The 15,436-nt window shown below is 39.5% G+C and overlaps 1 protein-coding gene across 1 annotated transcript in view; it reads right to left on the bottom strand.

The window, feature by feature from the left end:
• LOC129248920 (E3 ubiquitin-protein ligase TRIM9) overlaps window positions 1-11,662 on the bottom strand; it is a 48,111-nt gene extending 36,449 nt beyond the window's left edge. The window contains exons 1-5 of the mRNA XM_054888532.1: window positions 11,591-11,662; window positions 11,320-11,415; window positions 10,263-10,394; window positions 5,792-5,893; window positions 5,332-5,491 (exon numbers count right to left, since the gene is read on the bottom strand). Of these exons, the coding sequence (XP_054744507.1) occupies window positions 5,332-5,491; window positions 5,792-5,893; window positions 10,263-10,394; window positions 11,320-11,415; window positions 11,591-11,662 (562 nt within the window). The remainder of the gene's footprint in view (window positions 1-5,331; window positions 5,492-5,791; window positions 5,894-10,262; window positions 10,395-11,319; window positions 11,416-11,590) is intronic.
• Window positions 11,663-15,436: the final 3,774 nt, after the last annotated feature.

Below are 15,436 nucleotides of genomic sequence, written 5' to 3'. Positions count from 1 at the left end.
GCCTGCTCTAAACTACCTCATATTCGTATGGTATGTGGCAATGTGTGACACTTCACACTCGTCAAGGCACTTGAATGTTGTCGCCCCTAGTGTGCGTAGGGATGGGTGAGGGTATGTGCGCCGTATTTCACGCTGTAATGGAGTTGTGATTGCATTCACAAAATGTGCGTTAAATCACTCGAAAGTACGAAAGTACTTTCATTTCATAGTTTTATTTGTTATTGGATTATTGGCAGTTGATTGTTTTATTTTTCATGCAACTTTACATACCAATATGTATGTATGTATGCGGATGCGTCGATTTGTTCAGTCGGAGATGTGCAATATTGCCTTTCAGCCATGAAATTTTTAAAAGATGTTTGGTAAATCACCGTTCCGTATACCCTGCTCAAGGAATTAGTAGCGGCCTAAATTTTACTACTGAGCCAAAATATGTTCATATGTCTTGGTTTGTGGTAAAACCCACATATTCTGCACCCAACCCAAATGACGAGTTAATATACGAAAATAGTTCGGGATCTGAGCTGTTAAATGGAGAGAGGACATCCCAACAATTCCAGAAAGTGAAAGGCCTTGGGAAGTGTTTGCCTCTAGAAATTCTAGAAACAGAAAGCCATTTTCCTATGAAATTTTGAATGCATAAAGGTCAAATTATTGAAGTGAAACTTCTTAGGCGTCGATGGACGAGCGAGAATGGAGAGTAAAATTTCAAGGGCATGCAACGTTTTGAGCATTTTCATTCCGCGAGAGAGAAAAAAGATAAAACGTAGAGGAAAAGGATAGAGAGAGCTATACCTTATACACATATATCTTAGATACTCTTTAAGCTATTTTTCCTAAGTTTTTCCTTGTGGTTGCTAATTTCTAGTGAGAAGTAACACTGCCTACTTCTTGGCGCTTGTTTGTTGGTGAAAATTTGTAGGAAATATATTTTTGGTGCCTACTTTTTGCCGTTATATTTCCTTGGTGCCTACTGTTTGCGGCATTTTTTGATCCCAATTTTTTTGGCGCCTACTTTTTGGCACTTATTTCCGTTTCCTGGCTAGAGCTTGTCGTACTATAAAGTGCTATCCATTCCGGCGTCGGATTTATTAGTCGCAAGGCAAGTAATTTGTGCTGTAGCTGCGATCCTGGAATCGCTGCGTTTGTGCGGGTGATAAAAGCTCGGAGTAGTGCGCGTTGTTGCCACGGTTTGTGTCCGGCGTTTACCTACACCGGTGGACTCTTCTCCGTTTTTTGTAAATTTTGTCTATTTTTATTCTCTGCAAATGTTGTGAATTTATTTAGATATATATTCTTTCTCTCTCTCTCTCTTTCTCTCTCGGGTCTCTGTCTCTCTCTCTCTCATCCTCTCTCGGGCCTCTCCCTCTTTCTTTGTCTGCCTTGAAAGTTTCACTTCTGTTATGTGCTACTCTACAAGCGCTTTTTTTTAATATTTAGTACAAATATTATATCAGAATTAAAAAACTGAATGAAGTAATAGCCTTGACAGACTAATTCTGATTAAAATTGTAATGTAACAGACGGTTGTTACGCGGATTAGTGAATAGCTGATTTGGTTATTGGATAGTTTAGTCAGTAAAAGATGGACCGCAGATAACAAATACGGGTAATAGCTGCCCTGATACTCAGAAATAATTATTTTCATATAATTTCAAACTTCAGTTAAATTGCGAAAAAATCTTAAAATGCAATTTCTCAAACTGCTCCGAAATATCAAAACAACTAATGTATTGTAGTTTCGAACTTCTTAGTGCAAACTAGCAGCATTGTATCGAGTCTTTCTTGTTCTTCTCTTTAAAAGTTTCATTACTTTTCATTCACAATGGATATTAACTTCCATTTTTCGGCAAAGTTGCCATCGAAAATTCCTCTAATCCGCCTAAGCTATGAGAATTCAGTCTGCCTGCCAATCCGCATTAGTTGCACTTAATTCCTGAGCTAATTCCGAATTAAGTCATTAATCCCAATTAACGCCATCGTCTGTCTAGGCTATAAGACAAATTAGCGGAAATTTCATATAATTCTGACTATAAATCCTCCTTTGTATTATATATTGAGTAAAACATCTACGGTGTGTCGCAACTAAGTTCCGAGAATTTAGTTATAGTTTGACACCTTAGGTAACATATCTTCTGAGAGAGACTACTCTGCTTTAGTTCCATATTCCAAGTTTCAAGGAGATATTACATTTTTGCTTTAAGTTTAGTGCAAATGATTTCAAAAGCAATTTTTTAGTGGCATCATGAAAATGAGTGACATAAAAAAAGGTGCCGAAACCAGTTTGCGAGCATTAGTTGTTTCTCACTCAGAGTGTCGCCGGAGTTTATTTGAGTCAGTTAGTCAATGAAGGTGAAACTTAGATATTTGAATATGATCCCGACACCTGTAAGTAAAATCAACAATGGGTGGAAGAGGTTGGTGAGCGGTCAACCAACCAATGTTGATCCCTCTTTCGTTAGAGGGTTTTTTTTAAATCATTTGTTATTTTGACAGTAGCAGCTCTTTGCCGTCAAACTCTTGGAAGAATGCCAGTATCATATCTCTGCGGAATGAAATGAAACTTCACGCTTCAATAACGTTTTGGAATATTGCAAACTTATTTGCAAAGCCAATGTTGTATGGCCCAAACAGGCGCTTTTTTGAAAAAAAGTTAAAATCATATTTTCCGACGAAGCGTATTTTCATCTCGGCGGCTATGTTAACAAGCAAAACTGTCGCATCTGGGGATCATAAAATCCGCAGGTGATCGTCGAGAAGCCTACTCAACCTCAAAGAGTAACAGTTTGATACGGTGGCTTCATTGACCCATTTTTCTTGGAAAATTTTTCGGGAAACGCCAGCAACGGTTAGCGCTGTAAAGATATGATAAAAACAAAGAAATTGAAGGTATGGTCCTGGAAAATCGCAGCCATAAACAGAATGACGCGCCATGTCGCACAGCTCGTTCCACATTCGATCTTTTGCTCGCGGTAATAGTGTTAACAGTCGTCTCGGCGATGCCAGTTGGCCACCGCGGAAATGCGATTTATTACCGTTGACCATTTTTTAGTGGAGAGCAGGAAATTATGGATGTTATGTAAACAATCCACTAACGATTCTAGCGCTTAAGGCGAATATCAAGCAAGCCAGAGCGAGAGATAGAGACAGAAACCGTCATCAAGGTCTTGGGAAAACGGTGCCTATAGGAAGCGCTGCTGTGAAGCCAGCCGAGAGAGCCACATGCCAGACACTCCTTAAATATTCCTGTCGGTTAGACAATAACTCAAAACAGTTTTATGTTAGTGTTCTAGAGCAGTTGAAGATAGTTTTTGGACAAATAAGCATTACAAGACTGCCTCAACATCCTTAAGGTGAAACTTAACTTCGGATGATTACCAAGAGTGCTTCCAATAGACCGACGTTGGCATTATTAGACCAAAGAACGACTGTTATGATGGTCAATAGTAACATTTTTCTCATGAACTGATCTTCTTGCATTTTATTGGCGTATTCCCAGAACTTGGAAGGCTGGTTCCATACGCGAATGTCAACACAAGTTGGCGAAAGTCCTTGATTGTGGTAATTTTTCTTTATATGGTCCAAGCAACTCACAACTTCCCAGTATCTTCTGGGTAGCTTCCGAACATCTGTTTGAGAGTGAGCTAATGTGAGAAGGTGAAACAACCCAGGATATTTGGTTGATATCTGGCAATGTTACCCTCCGATGATATTGACATCATTCGCATTAACAGTCGCGCTGTTAGTTCTGCCTTTTCCAAACTGGATAAAGAAGCAACGCGAATGGGTCTGGTGGTGAACGACAGCACATCGAAGTACCTCCTGTCCTCAAACAAACAGTCGGTGCTCTCACGCATAGGCATCCATTTCACTGCTGACAGTTATGATTTTGAGTTAGTAAGAGACTTCGTTTATCTAGGAACCAGCATTAACACCGATAACAATGTCAGCCTTGAAATCCAACGAAGAATCTCTCTTGCCAACAAGTGCTACTATGGACTAAGTAGGCAATTGAGTAGTAAAGTTCTCTCTCGACGAACAAAACTAACACTCTACAAGACTCTCATCATGCCCGCCCTAAGGTATGGCGCAGAAGCGTGGACGATCACAACATCCTCCGATAGCGACGTTTGGAGTGTTTCAGAGAAAAATTCTGCGTAAGATTTTTGGACCTTTGTACGTTGACAACGGTGAATATCGCAGGCGATGGAATGATGAGCTGTATGAGCTTTACGACGACATAGACATAGCGCAGCGAATAAAGATCCAGCGGCTGCGTTAGCTGGGTCATGTCGTCTGAATGGATACAAACGCTCCGACTCTGAAAGTATTCGATGCGGTACCAGCTGGTGGTAGCAAAGGAAGAGGAAGGCTTCCTCTGCGTTGGAAAGATCAGGTGGAGAAGGACTTGGCTTCACTTGTGTGTGTCCAACATGCGCTGGTTAGCACGAGAAAGAAACGACTGGCGCGCTTTGTTAAACTCGGCCAAAATCGCGGTTTGCACGCCAGACAAGAAGAAGAAATACCAACAGAGCTTAATAGCAACATTTCAAAGTGGTGCCGATCTCTATATTTAAACGGGTATTTTATTTGAACTTTGCTTGGAGATTAACTGTCCGAGAGATTAACTGTCCGCTATGAGACGTGAATATATCGTAGACCCGATTAGCAAAATTGTTTCTTTTCGATCATAGGCTTGGAAGACGCAATATAAATATCTTTGCGACTCACAGGCATCTCATTCTGCAGTAGTAGTGTTACCATACTTTCAAAAATGTTTGTACATACCTTCAAACGCTTTATGAAGATGAATGCGATAAATTTTAAATTTGTTAGCAATTACTTCAGTTAATAGGATTCTGGTGCATTTAAATACAGTAATACTTCTAGAACTATTTTTTTTAATTTATTTTGCAAACTACGCTAATATTTTAATATTATTAATGAATAATATTTAGTAAAAATATAAATAAATTTGGTTATGCAAATATTCCTCATAATTCTAGTTAATACAGTTAATTAGCGCTTACATAACCATGAAATAACTAGCAAATGCTCGCGGCACATAGCAGTTCATACAAATATTACGAATACCTAACTATTTTTGCATAATATACGATTATTGTATACAGAGTGTCCCAAAACTGCGAACTTCATTTTCACGTCTCGCACAGCATAGTTAAAAATAAACTTTCGACCAATAAATTTTGCGCTGAAAAAACAAAATACGCAATTTCGGGACACCCTGTATATAAGTATTAGCCACTATCTATGTATATACACATACACTTATTATTACCACTGTAATTTATTTTTCAACTTTCCACTCACCTTTCATCTGTATAAAATTCAAATTATCAATGGCACGCACTAGCGCAGCATCGTCTAGCGTCAAGTCGACAATTGGCGAAACACGTGGAGCGGCATTTGTCACTTCCTGATGCCAGGTCATGTCCGTATTGGCAACGCGATTAATCAACATGGAGCCGACCTGTGGGAATGAGTGCATTAGAGTGGGCAGTGCAAGAGCGCATAATTAGAAATACTCTGTATGCGAGAGACAAAGTGTGAAAGGGAGCAGCAAACCGTTGGAGAATACGCGCGCTCAATGGCGCAGTACTCGTTAATGTGGAAATGAATCGAAGTATGTAAGTATGTGCAGAAAGACAAAATCTCTACTACATACAAAGCTACATACACACATATACGTATGTGTAGATAAATACATACATACATACAAACATTTCTTACATAATTTAGGAGCTACTAATTAGTCGCCTATTCTACTTACTTGTAAAAAGGCAGCACTGTCTGTCTCTTTCAGCGCCTCAATACAGAATTGTATTAGTCCAGTGGTTTGTTGCAACTTGCCCGTGCAATTTGATTGTTGATCCTATGTAGAAAATGGAGAAAATAGAGGGATGAGAAATTGGAATAAAGTGAATAGATTTTACTTCAAAGATGGTAATTCTGCATGTACATACTATATATGTACATATGTATGTATTTGTGAGCTTATATTTTTTACAAAAAGTTTATTTACTCCTTTTTAAGTCTCTTAACAACCCATTAGATATCTACCAGCATCCATTATTGTAAGCCTCGTACATATACAAGTACAGTGGCGGACATAAAATCATGCCCGGCTGCGCAAGAAATTTCTTTAGAGAAAAAATGTTGGCGTACAGTGTTTTAATCTCTTACAAAGATGAGGTAAAATTACATGGAAAACTCAGAAAATATTATTCTTTAGGTTTGGCTAATTTGGGCTTGGCCATAGCAAGAATGAAAAAAAAAGTATATGTGAACGAGCTGCTGAGTCGCTGGCTAGTGCAATTTAAAAAGCTTTCCGTATATTACTATTACATTCACATTACGCCAAGATCTGGAAAAAAACCATAAAAAAGGTAACGACATAACTCATCATCTCTTTCTCGATTATAAAGCTGTTTTTGATAGCCCGATAAGAGATTGCCTATACGCCACAATGTCTGAGTTCGGTATTCCCACAAAATTGATTCGACTTTGCAAAACGACATTGAGCAACACGTCCAGCTCTCTCAAGTTAGGAAAATACCTCTGCGAACCTTTCAACACCGAGTGAGGTTTCAGACAAGGCGATCCGCTACCGTACGACCTCTTCAACTTCCTCATTGAAGAAGTACTGCGGAGAGCCGGTGTTCATCGAAATGGTACTATTTTCACCAAAAGTGACATTGACATCATACGTTTTCGATCCAGCATTTCAGCGAACAACTCTACCTTTGAAATTATCAAAGAATTCATAGAGCTTGGCGCTTACTAATAGGTGTTAGTGTGGTCTCAGTAAGCAAATGTGTAGCAGAGACCTCTCTCGCACGTCAAAACTAACACTCTACAAGACGTTCATCTTGCCCGTGCTACTATGTGGCGCTGAAGCATGGGTTGCGTCGCAGACTGATGTAGCCGCTCTTGGGGTATTCGAGAGAGAGAGATACTTCGGAAAATCTTCGGTCCTCTTCGTGTTCGCAATAACTACTACCGCCGAAAGAACCACAAGCTGTATGAGCTCTACAATAATGTGGACATAGTGAAGTGCTTCAATATTCAGCGTTTACGCTGACTAAGCCACGACGAGCGTATGAAAGCTCCAGCAAAGAAGGTGTTCGGATGACAAGTTAGAGGACAATGACTTAGGGGAAGGCTAGGTTAGGTTAAATGGCTGCCCTAGTTTAGGGTACACTTGGCCAAATATTGAAAATTCGTCCGTTGTGATGCCATACTTGGGAGAGGAGAAAGGAGAAGGGAAGGAAGAAGGAGCCTTGGGATTAGAGACGACGGTGGCTGATTTGCGTTCGAAGTTAGCCGCAACAAGCTACTGATTAACTTCACCAAATTTATGATATTTGGACTCGCTACATCCGCAGGCGTATCGAAAAAATGAGAGCCCAGATATCTAAATCTTTGCCAGACGAGAGCAGGGTAGCTGAGAAGAAGGTGTTGAGATGATTCCACCTCGTCCTCCAGACAGCTTCTGCAGAACGGACTTGAGGCAATCCCAAGTCTCACGGCATGAACACCAAACGGACAATGTCCGGTAAGAATACCCACCAAATGCAAGAGCTGGGGCTTTGTTAGCCTTAGGAGTTCCCTCGAGCGTCCCCGATCTACCCGTGGCCAGAAGGATCTTGCGACCTTGCACGTTTGCGCACAAGCCCAGCGCTCGTGAATTGACTCGAGGCCCATCTTTCCAGGAGCAGACCACAGGTTCTTAAGGGAACCCCAATTCTCTCATTTCGCGACGAAACCGTCCCCAAAGTTCCCCGTCTAGCCATCTCATCAGCTCAGCAGTTTCCGTCTATGCCGCTGTGACCGGGAACCCAAATGAGCCTGATGTCGAAGTATTCGGATGCAATCGAGAGAGAATCCAGACATTCCACGACCAATCTCGAACTCACAAACAACGAGCCCAAGGCCCTAATTGCCGCTTGGCTATCGGAGTAAATATTTACTTCCTTAACGGTAATTACCGAGGTAAGCAACCAGTCCACCGCTTCCTTAATTGCGGATACCTCCGCTTGGAAAACACTACAGTGGTCCGGAAGTCTAAATTTAAGTTTGATGGGAGGATCCTTACAGAATATTCCCCCAGCAATCCTTTCGTCCAATTTCGAGCCATCCGTGAACATGTTTGCCGTGCCTTGCCGCCAAATTTTGCACCCCACCCACTCATCCCTTGAGGGAATATGAGGAGAAAATGGTCCGCTCGGACCTAGAATAAGTATATAGTGGCCCAGTACTAGGGGAAGAAACATAATCACAATACGTTTTCTTTTGATATTCACAAAAAATAAGTAAAATCGTCAAAAATCGTTGAAAGGTAAGCCGTGCGCTTTCCATCAAGACAATGCGTCGGCTCATGCCGCATTTCAAATCAATAGATTTCTAGTCAAGTACAGCTTCACAACGCTAGAATATCCACCTTTTTCGGCAGTTCTAGCGCCCTGTGACTTGAATCTCCTTCCTAAGATAAAACCCGAATTAGTAAATGGGCCGCATACTGAATGAGCTGATAGAATAATAATTTCAATGAAAAATGGCATCAAAGAAGAATTGTGGCGGTAGAGAAGGGGTGTATGTATATTGAAGCTGAGCTTAACAATGGGCCTCTGTGGCCATCAAGTGATGTGTTGATTAATGAGCAGCCCTTTTGATTTAAACTAACCTTAAATAAGATTTTAATTACTGTCTGGATCTAGTCATCTTACCCAAATTCCAGAGAGGTAATAAAAATACATCTCGTTCATCACAAATTTATTTATGTATTTCTTTATTTCTTGTATTTCCATCAAACTTAGTTGCTTATACCATTTGGATATTTTTAAGACGGTAACTTGTGACACTTTGCAAATTTCCTACATCCTAAAGAAATAATCGTGAAGATATTTGGCATGGCTTCTTTCAGGTGCAGGACATTCACACAGGCGGCGTTGTACCGACTCAATTTTTTCTTCATCTTCGCAACTTCTGCAGAGGCCCCATTGTGAGGCACACCCATTCCACTGCCTAGGGTGCCAGTAGTGCAGTGACACGTTATAATACAGGGTTTGATTGAAAAGTAATGAGCCTTCCCGCGCGGAGCGTCTGCCAAGCGATCAACCGAATCGGCTAGTGGCGGAAAATGATCGTTGGACCTTCCGCTGGCAACAGCAGTGCAGTCAACATCGCTCCGTGCGAGAAAGCTGTTTTAAAAGTGTGTTAGGATTTTGCAGTGGCGAAAATGCAGCGATCGTTGGAGCAACGTTACTCGATCAAATTTTGCCTAAAGCTAAACAAAACGAGTACCGAAACCATTGGGCTACTCAAGGAGGCTTACGGGGACTAATCTCTGTCCAGTGCCCAGGTAAAACGGTGGCACAAGTCGTTCAAGGAAGGCCGGGAGGACGTCGAAGACGAACAGCCATCTGGAAGGCCTTCGACGACGTAAACAGACGAAGATGTGAACCGGGTTCGTGAATTTTTGAACATTGACCGTCGTGCTAGTCTACGTGAGATCAGTGAAGAGTTAAATTTAACTTATTCTTGTTCCCGCGCCTGAAAAGAAAGCTGAAGGGGAGGCGTTTCGAATCCATCGAGGCGATCCAAAAAACTGTGACAGCCGAATTGAACGCGATTCCGGCGGATGAGTTTAAAAAATGTTTCCTGCAGTGGAAGGACCGCTGCCAGCGATATATTGACTCTCAAGGGTCCTATTTTGAAGAATATTAGTTGTATAAGCCAAAAGGTTTAATAAAACTGCTTAAAAAAAATAAGGCTCATTTCTTTTCAATCAACGCCTGTACCTGTAGTTGATCTATTGAATCCTACCTATTAAATTTCAAGTAAAAAAATGCTGCCCAAACTTCTTCGGAACAGTGCTTTTAAAGTGGACATTAAAATAAAAAGTTACTTAATTTGTACCAACATTTCTTAAAAAACTAAATAAATTTGTTTTGGAATGTCTTATTTACTGATTTTTCGCCATCAAGTGGGCATATCGACGACATTTAATTTAAAAAAAAATTTTTTTCGCCTCAGAGAGTTAAAACTGCCGCATTATCCTATAAATTCGACAAAAAAATTGCTAGCTTGGGCTTAAAAATATGATTTCTTGGAAGCCATCGCAAAAATTATTTTCTCATACAGTTCCACTTTTATGCCCGCATCTGTATCATCACGCCATTCTTACCCACAAATACATTCATAACTGCATGTAATATTTTATTTCATTCATCCGCACTCACCTTTAATATTCTGATTTTTGTATCCTTATCCATGCGTATGGCCTCGAGTAGATACTCACGACGGTCGTGTATTGCTTGTATTAAGGCTTCACATTGTGCTGTCACCAGTCTCTCGAATTCCATGCAAGACTCCTTTGATGCCAACCAAGAGCAGAAAAGAAAGCAAAGAAGAGCAAAAATGTGAGTACGGTATGACAGGCGGTGTAAGAGAAAAAAATAAGGATTTAATTAAAATTAAAGGAGTAGATGCATTTTAAGCCAAACAACAAAAGTTTTTGTTTTCTTATTTCATTAATGCTGCTACTCTACTAACAGGAGCAGTTTTTTTTGTGCCTGTTCGATGGTGTTTTTTTTTTTGTGTTTTTGTTTTTTTTTTTTTGTACCTCGCAGCTTAGATTAACTCACGCCCAGCGTTAAGGTAAATACGGAATTTTTTTCATTTTTCATAACTCCTTCACGTCGTGTAGTTTGTCTTTGTCGAAATGCGCTGCCCGGAAAAGTTGACGGCTGGCAAAGGGCTGGCTGCGCTTAGCTTGGAGTGGCAGCAGTAGCAAATGCGCAATTAAAAAGTTCTGCCATAAATAGCGCTGCGCATTTTTTATGCCCGCCAATTTAATGTAACTTGCGTGGTTTTCTTAATGAAAGTGCGCTAAAGGAATTTCGGTTTAGCGTTAATGGCCCTTTTTGATAATAAAAAATTTGAAAAAAAAAAACAAATTAAAAAAACATTGATATTAAATGCAGCAACCAACTCGCTTTTCATACACTTGGCAACTTGTAACTGTCGCGCCAAAGTGCCCTCAAGCAGTTCATGCTTTCATTATTTCCTACCAAAGACACCAAAGAATTTGAAAAATTAAAACAAGAATTGGAAAAAGTAACTGTTGCCGCGTTCATTTATCGCCCGAATTTTTTATCATTCTTATTTCTTTTTACTTTTTTGTTATACAAAATTTTATAGCCATAGTTTGGCTTAAGTAACTCTCTCCCCCTCCACTACTTAAACTAGTAACATTTCCCCTTTTTGGGATGCTTTTCGCCTCAAGCGCTCACTTACCGTCACTTTGTCACTCATGCCTTTTAATCGCTGTATAAATTCTGTGGTGGAACGTGCCTTCTCTGACAACTGCTGCAAATTATGCGAGAGTTCCGTCTGCAAATAAAATGATAAGAGAAAGAAAAGTTATTAGTTAGTGTATGAAGGCGTGTGTGTGTGTGTAAAGCGGAAGCACATTGCAAAGATGAGCATCATAAAAAAGAGTAGGGGTATTCTCGTTGAGCTCGTATTTTGAACTCGAGTATTTCCTTCTGGTACTACTATCACTTACAGAGTAACTAAGTTGCAAAGCAGCAAACTTGGCAATTTGTATGAAAATCAGCTGTTCGCTGTTCACTGACATTTAAAGTTTTTCGCTGTGATGACGCATAGCAGGACACTAATAATATTTACTTTAATTTTTAAGAATTTTTTTCAAGGCAGAGAAAAAAATGTGAGAGTGCGAGAAAGAATTGCATATCAGCAGTAGCAAAACCTTATTTACCAGACTAACCAAAATAAGCTAAAAGGTGTGAATGTCCGATCTACAAAAATTACTGAATTTCAACTAAAAAACTGTTCTGGAATGAAACTAAAGTCCAAAATGAGCGGCCTTCGCTATATATAACAAGGGTCACTGGTCACAGTCCTAATGCTAGGAGAGAATTATTCTTGATATCTGCCTTAATACTACTCTTACAACTTTATTCTTTTGATTAACATTTTAAATCAATGTTTGTCGAAGAGGCAGATAGCAAACGCGTAAACTCAGGTTCTTCTGTGACAGCCAAGCTGCTCTAAAGGCCTTAGAAACCGCTCGCAACTCATTAAAAATGGTTTAAGAAAGTAAAACGTTGCTAAACTCCGTTGAAAGCTGGAAAGAGCTGAGAACGGATACCGGGACACTGTGGTGTTCTAAGCTACAAAGTGTTTGGCAAAGTCTTTGGAGCGTCCAATTAAGCTGGAGCCAGTTTGAGAGTCTCAGATAGTGCTAACAGTCAGAAATATAAAGTAATGAAACATAAAAATAAAACTTTCGTTGATAAAGCTCATAAGAGCCTGCAAAACAACCAAGTTCTTCTTTAATAGGACTGCCTTCGTGAGGACTGCCAGAAGTGTTAACTATTTTACTATTTTAATTAATATACGAAACACAATTCATAGGGGCAACATATCACCTCAGGCATCGTCGAAGACCCAATGTCTTCATCTTGTTTGAAGGACGAGACAGAGCATTTGCTCTGCTACTGTCTGGCTTTCGACTAAGATGCTTCACTTTTGGGTCGAATGTACTGAGGATGGACGGGTCATATTCACTTTCACCCGACAAACTGCTAAGATTTTTTATAAATTTGAAAAGATTGCGGAGGAGTAAGGAATCTCCACGCCATCTGTCTCTACCTAACCTTTGAGCCCCTCTCTAGGACTTAAGTCCATAGGGCAGTATCACTTGAATGCTTGGAAAATTTCCGGTCATCCATAGTTTCATTTCACTCCAACTCTAAATCATAAATGGGCTAAAGAAACGAATTGTTAGACAGCAAAGCAAATCTGGCCTAAAGTCAATGAAAAAATTATAAAGCGCTAATGGATTTTAATCACTTCTCCGTCATTTCAATAGTCGGTACGTTAAAATTAGGGGTGGGACTATTCGAATAAAAATTATTCGAATAATAAAATCTTTTATTCGAGAGGTATTCGTAATTCGAATAATATTTATTCGAATTTTTTATTCGTTTATTCGAATAATGCTATTCGAATACCTCACTATTCGAATACCTCACTATTCGAATACCTCACTATTCGAATACCTTACTATTCGAATATCTCACTATTCGAATACCTTACTATTCGAATACATCACTATTCGAATACTTCACTATTCGAATATTTTTGGTAAATATTTATTTAGATTAGCGGACTACTAATCGGTTTATGTACAAGTGCATGCACCATGAGAAGGGCCAATGTAATTTTTATATTTTTAAAAGCATTTTCTCCCTGATGTAAATGAATATATAGTGAGGTATTCGAATAGTAAGGTATTCGAATAGTAAGGTATTCGAATAGTGAGGTATTCGAATAGTGAGGTATTCGAATAGTAAGGTATTCGAATAATGAACTATTCGAATTATTTGAAACGAATAGTATTATTCGTTTTATTTGAATAATGTTTATTCGAATATTATTCGAAAATAATCCCACCCCTAGTTAAAATACTTTCCCGTAAGAAGATTGCAGCTGTAGAGTCGAGAAAAAGGCTAGAGTGTTGCACACTACCTCTGTTACTTCTCAGCTTTGGCCAAAACGAGACACAGATACTTCTGTCAGTACTTTTTCGACCGCATAGAAGGTCCAGATATCACAAATTTTGACATCTTGTTCAGTTTCAGAAGCTATTGAGTCAAGGGAAAAGAAGAAATTTTTCTCCTTTCAGTGGTACTAAAATTTCGTCAATAGCCTGACTTAGCCTGCATAGACCCGGTATAAGGAAGAAGTAAGAAACTGAACATTAAAGCAGCGCACATTCGCATCCGGTTCTTGTGGTAGGTAGGCCACAGAATTTGGGAAAAAAATGCTGTTGCCTCGCTACTAATACTAGGATCTGAAGTCATAGCACCGCACGCCATCAAGGAAGACCTAAACGGCGAAGAGCTAAGTTTACGAGATGAAGTTGGCACTAAACTGTTGGTCTACGCCAGACTAACTCCTTAATGGGAGGATATAAGCAAAAGAGATTTAAACATATATTTAGCGTCCCTAAGGACAAACAACCAATGTTTACTGGCATTCTCATGGACCACTGCAGGTTAAGTAACCATCTGAACAGACTCGGGATACGGTTCACTAGCTACTGTCGTTTCTGCGAAAAAAGATCCTAAAACTCGAACAAACCTTCTTCTCGAATACGATGCCATAGTTTTAAGAAGGAGTATACATCTCGGCTTGGTAGAAACAAAACAAAGGCACCATTGCTCAGCCCAACCCAGCTCCATCTTAGGTTATTTAAGGGAACTGGGTTTGGATGAGGCACTGTGATGAGTAGAGCGCACAAAAGATCTTTTGATTAATATCTTAAAGTCGAAGAGTAAACCTCCTCTTTCGCTTTTGTTTTCTATTCTTAGCTCCTTCAAAAAAATTCCAATTTTTCTAAGACTCAACGAAACTGTTGTGAATACCCCCAGCACACATAAACGCCGGTTTTAGTGTCACGCACAAAAATGTCAACAGTGAAAAATTGCGAAAGGCGAAATAATGAAGCGCTAAGTGCAGTTGAGCTTTTCCAGCTTGCGCTAGCTTTAACAATAAAATTTTATACATTTATATGAGAGTAGGAAAAAAACGAAATGAAGTAGGAGACAGTGAAGTGACTTTGAGCGGCCAACACTGCAACTAAGGATGAGAACACAAATTTTACTTTTCACAATTTTGCGTTTCACATTTATTTTCATTTTTAGATACTTTCTCAGCTTCCTGCCAGTACTTACAGGCAGTGGCCTGCGGATAATTTTGAAAAAACCACATTTTGAAAAATAAATTTCTGTTAGTGACTGGCTTAGCACTGCAGTTGCTTCTAGTATACTTTAGGTGCTTTTGTACAGATGAAATTTGCGGTTTTCATTTGTTGGAAATCCAAGAGAAATTTTGCCGCAAACTATTTGCAGAAGGTGATTAAAATTTTGGAAGGAGTCAACCAGCAGTAAGAAATAAATCTTAAATTTCACAATGCGAAGTGGTAAAAAGAAGAAATATAAAATTTAGTGAACTGATAAATAACTACTGTGGTTACTTAGAGGCCATTTTCGGTAGGCAAGCGAAATGCTCAAGGATGCAAATTGAAAGTGGTAACATTGGTGGAGTTAAATTTGAAGAAATAAAGAGAAAAAATGTTCAGAAAGCAATATGGAAATGTTGGGGGAAAAGGACGAAATATTAAAGTGAATTAAATGTTTAACTTTTGGGAAAATATCACACAACAGCTAAAGCTTAGAGTCATTCAGGTGGCGTCTCAATGAAGCAGGGCGCGTTATAACTGGCCTACTGTGATATTAACTATGTGAAATGGGGCTCAATCGCATGAACTCAAACGCATGAACTCTAGAAATTGGACGCTAGTTGACAGTCAAAGCGATAGTGA

The sequence above is a fragment of the Anastrepha obliqua genome, chromosome 5 (assembly GCF_027943255.1).
Source record: "Anastrepha obliqua isolate idAnaObli1 chromosome 5, idAnaObli1_1.0, whole genome shotgun sequence".
In the NCBI taxonomy this organism is placed as follows: Eukaryota; Metazoa; Arthropoda; class Insecta; order Diptera; family Tephritidae; genus Anastrepha; species Anastrepha obliqua.
The sequence above is the reverse complement of the archived record's forward strand: the minus strand, read 5'-3'. Positions and strand labels throughout refer to the sequence as shown.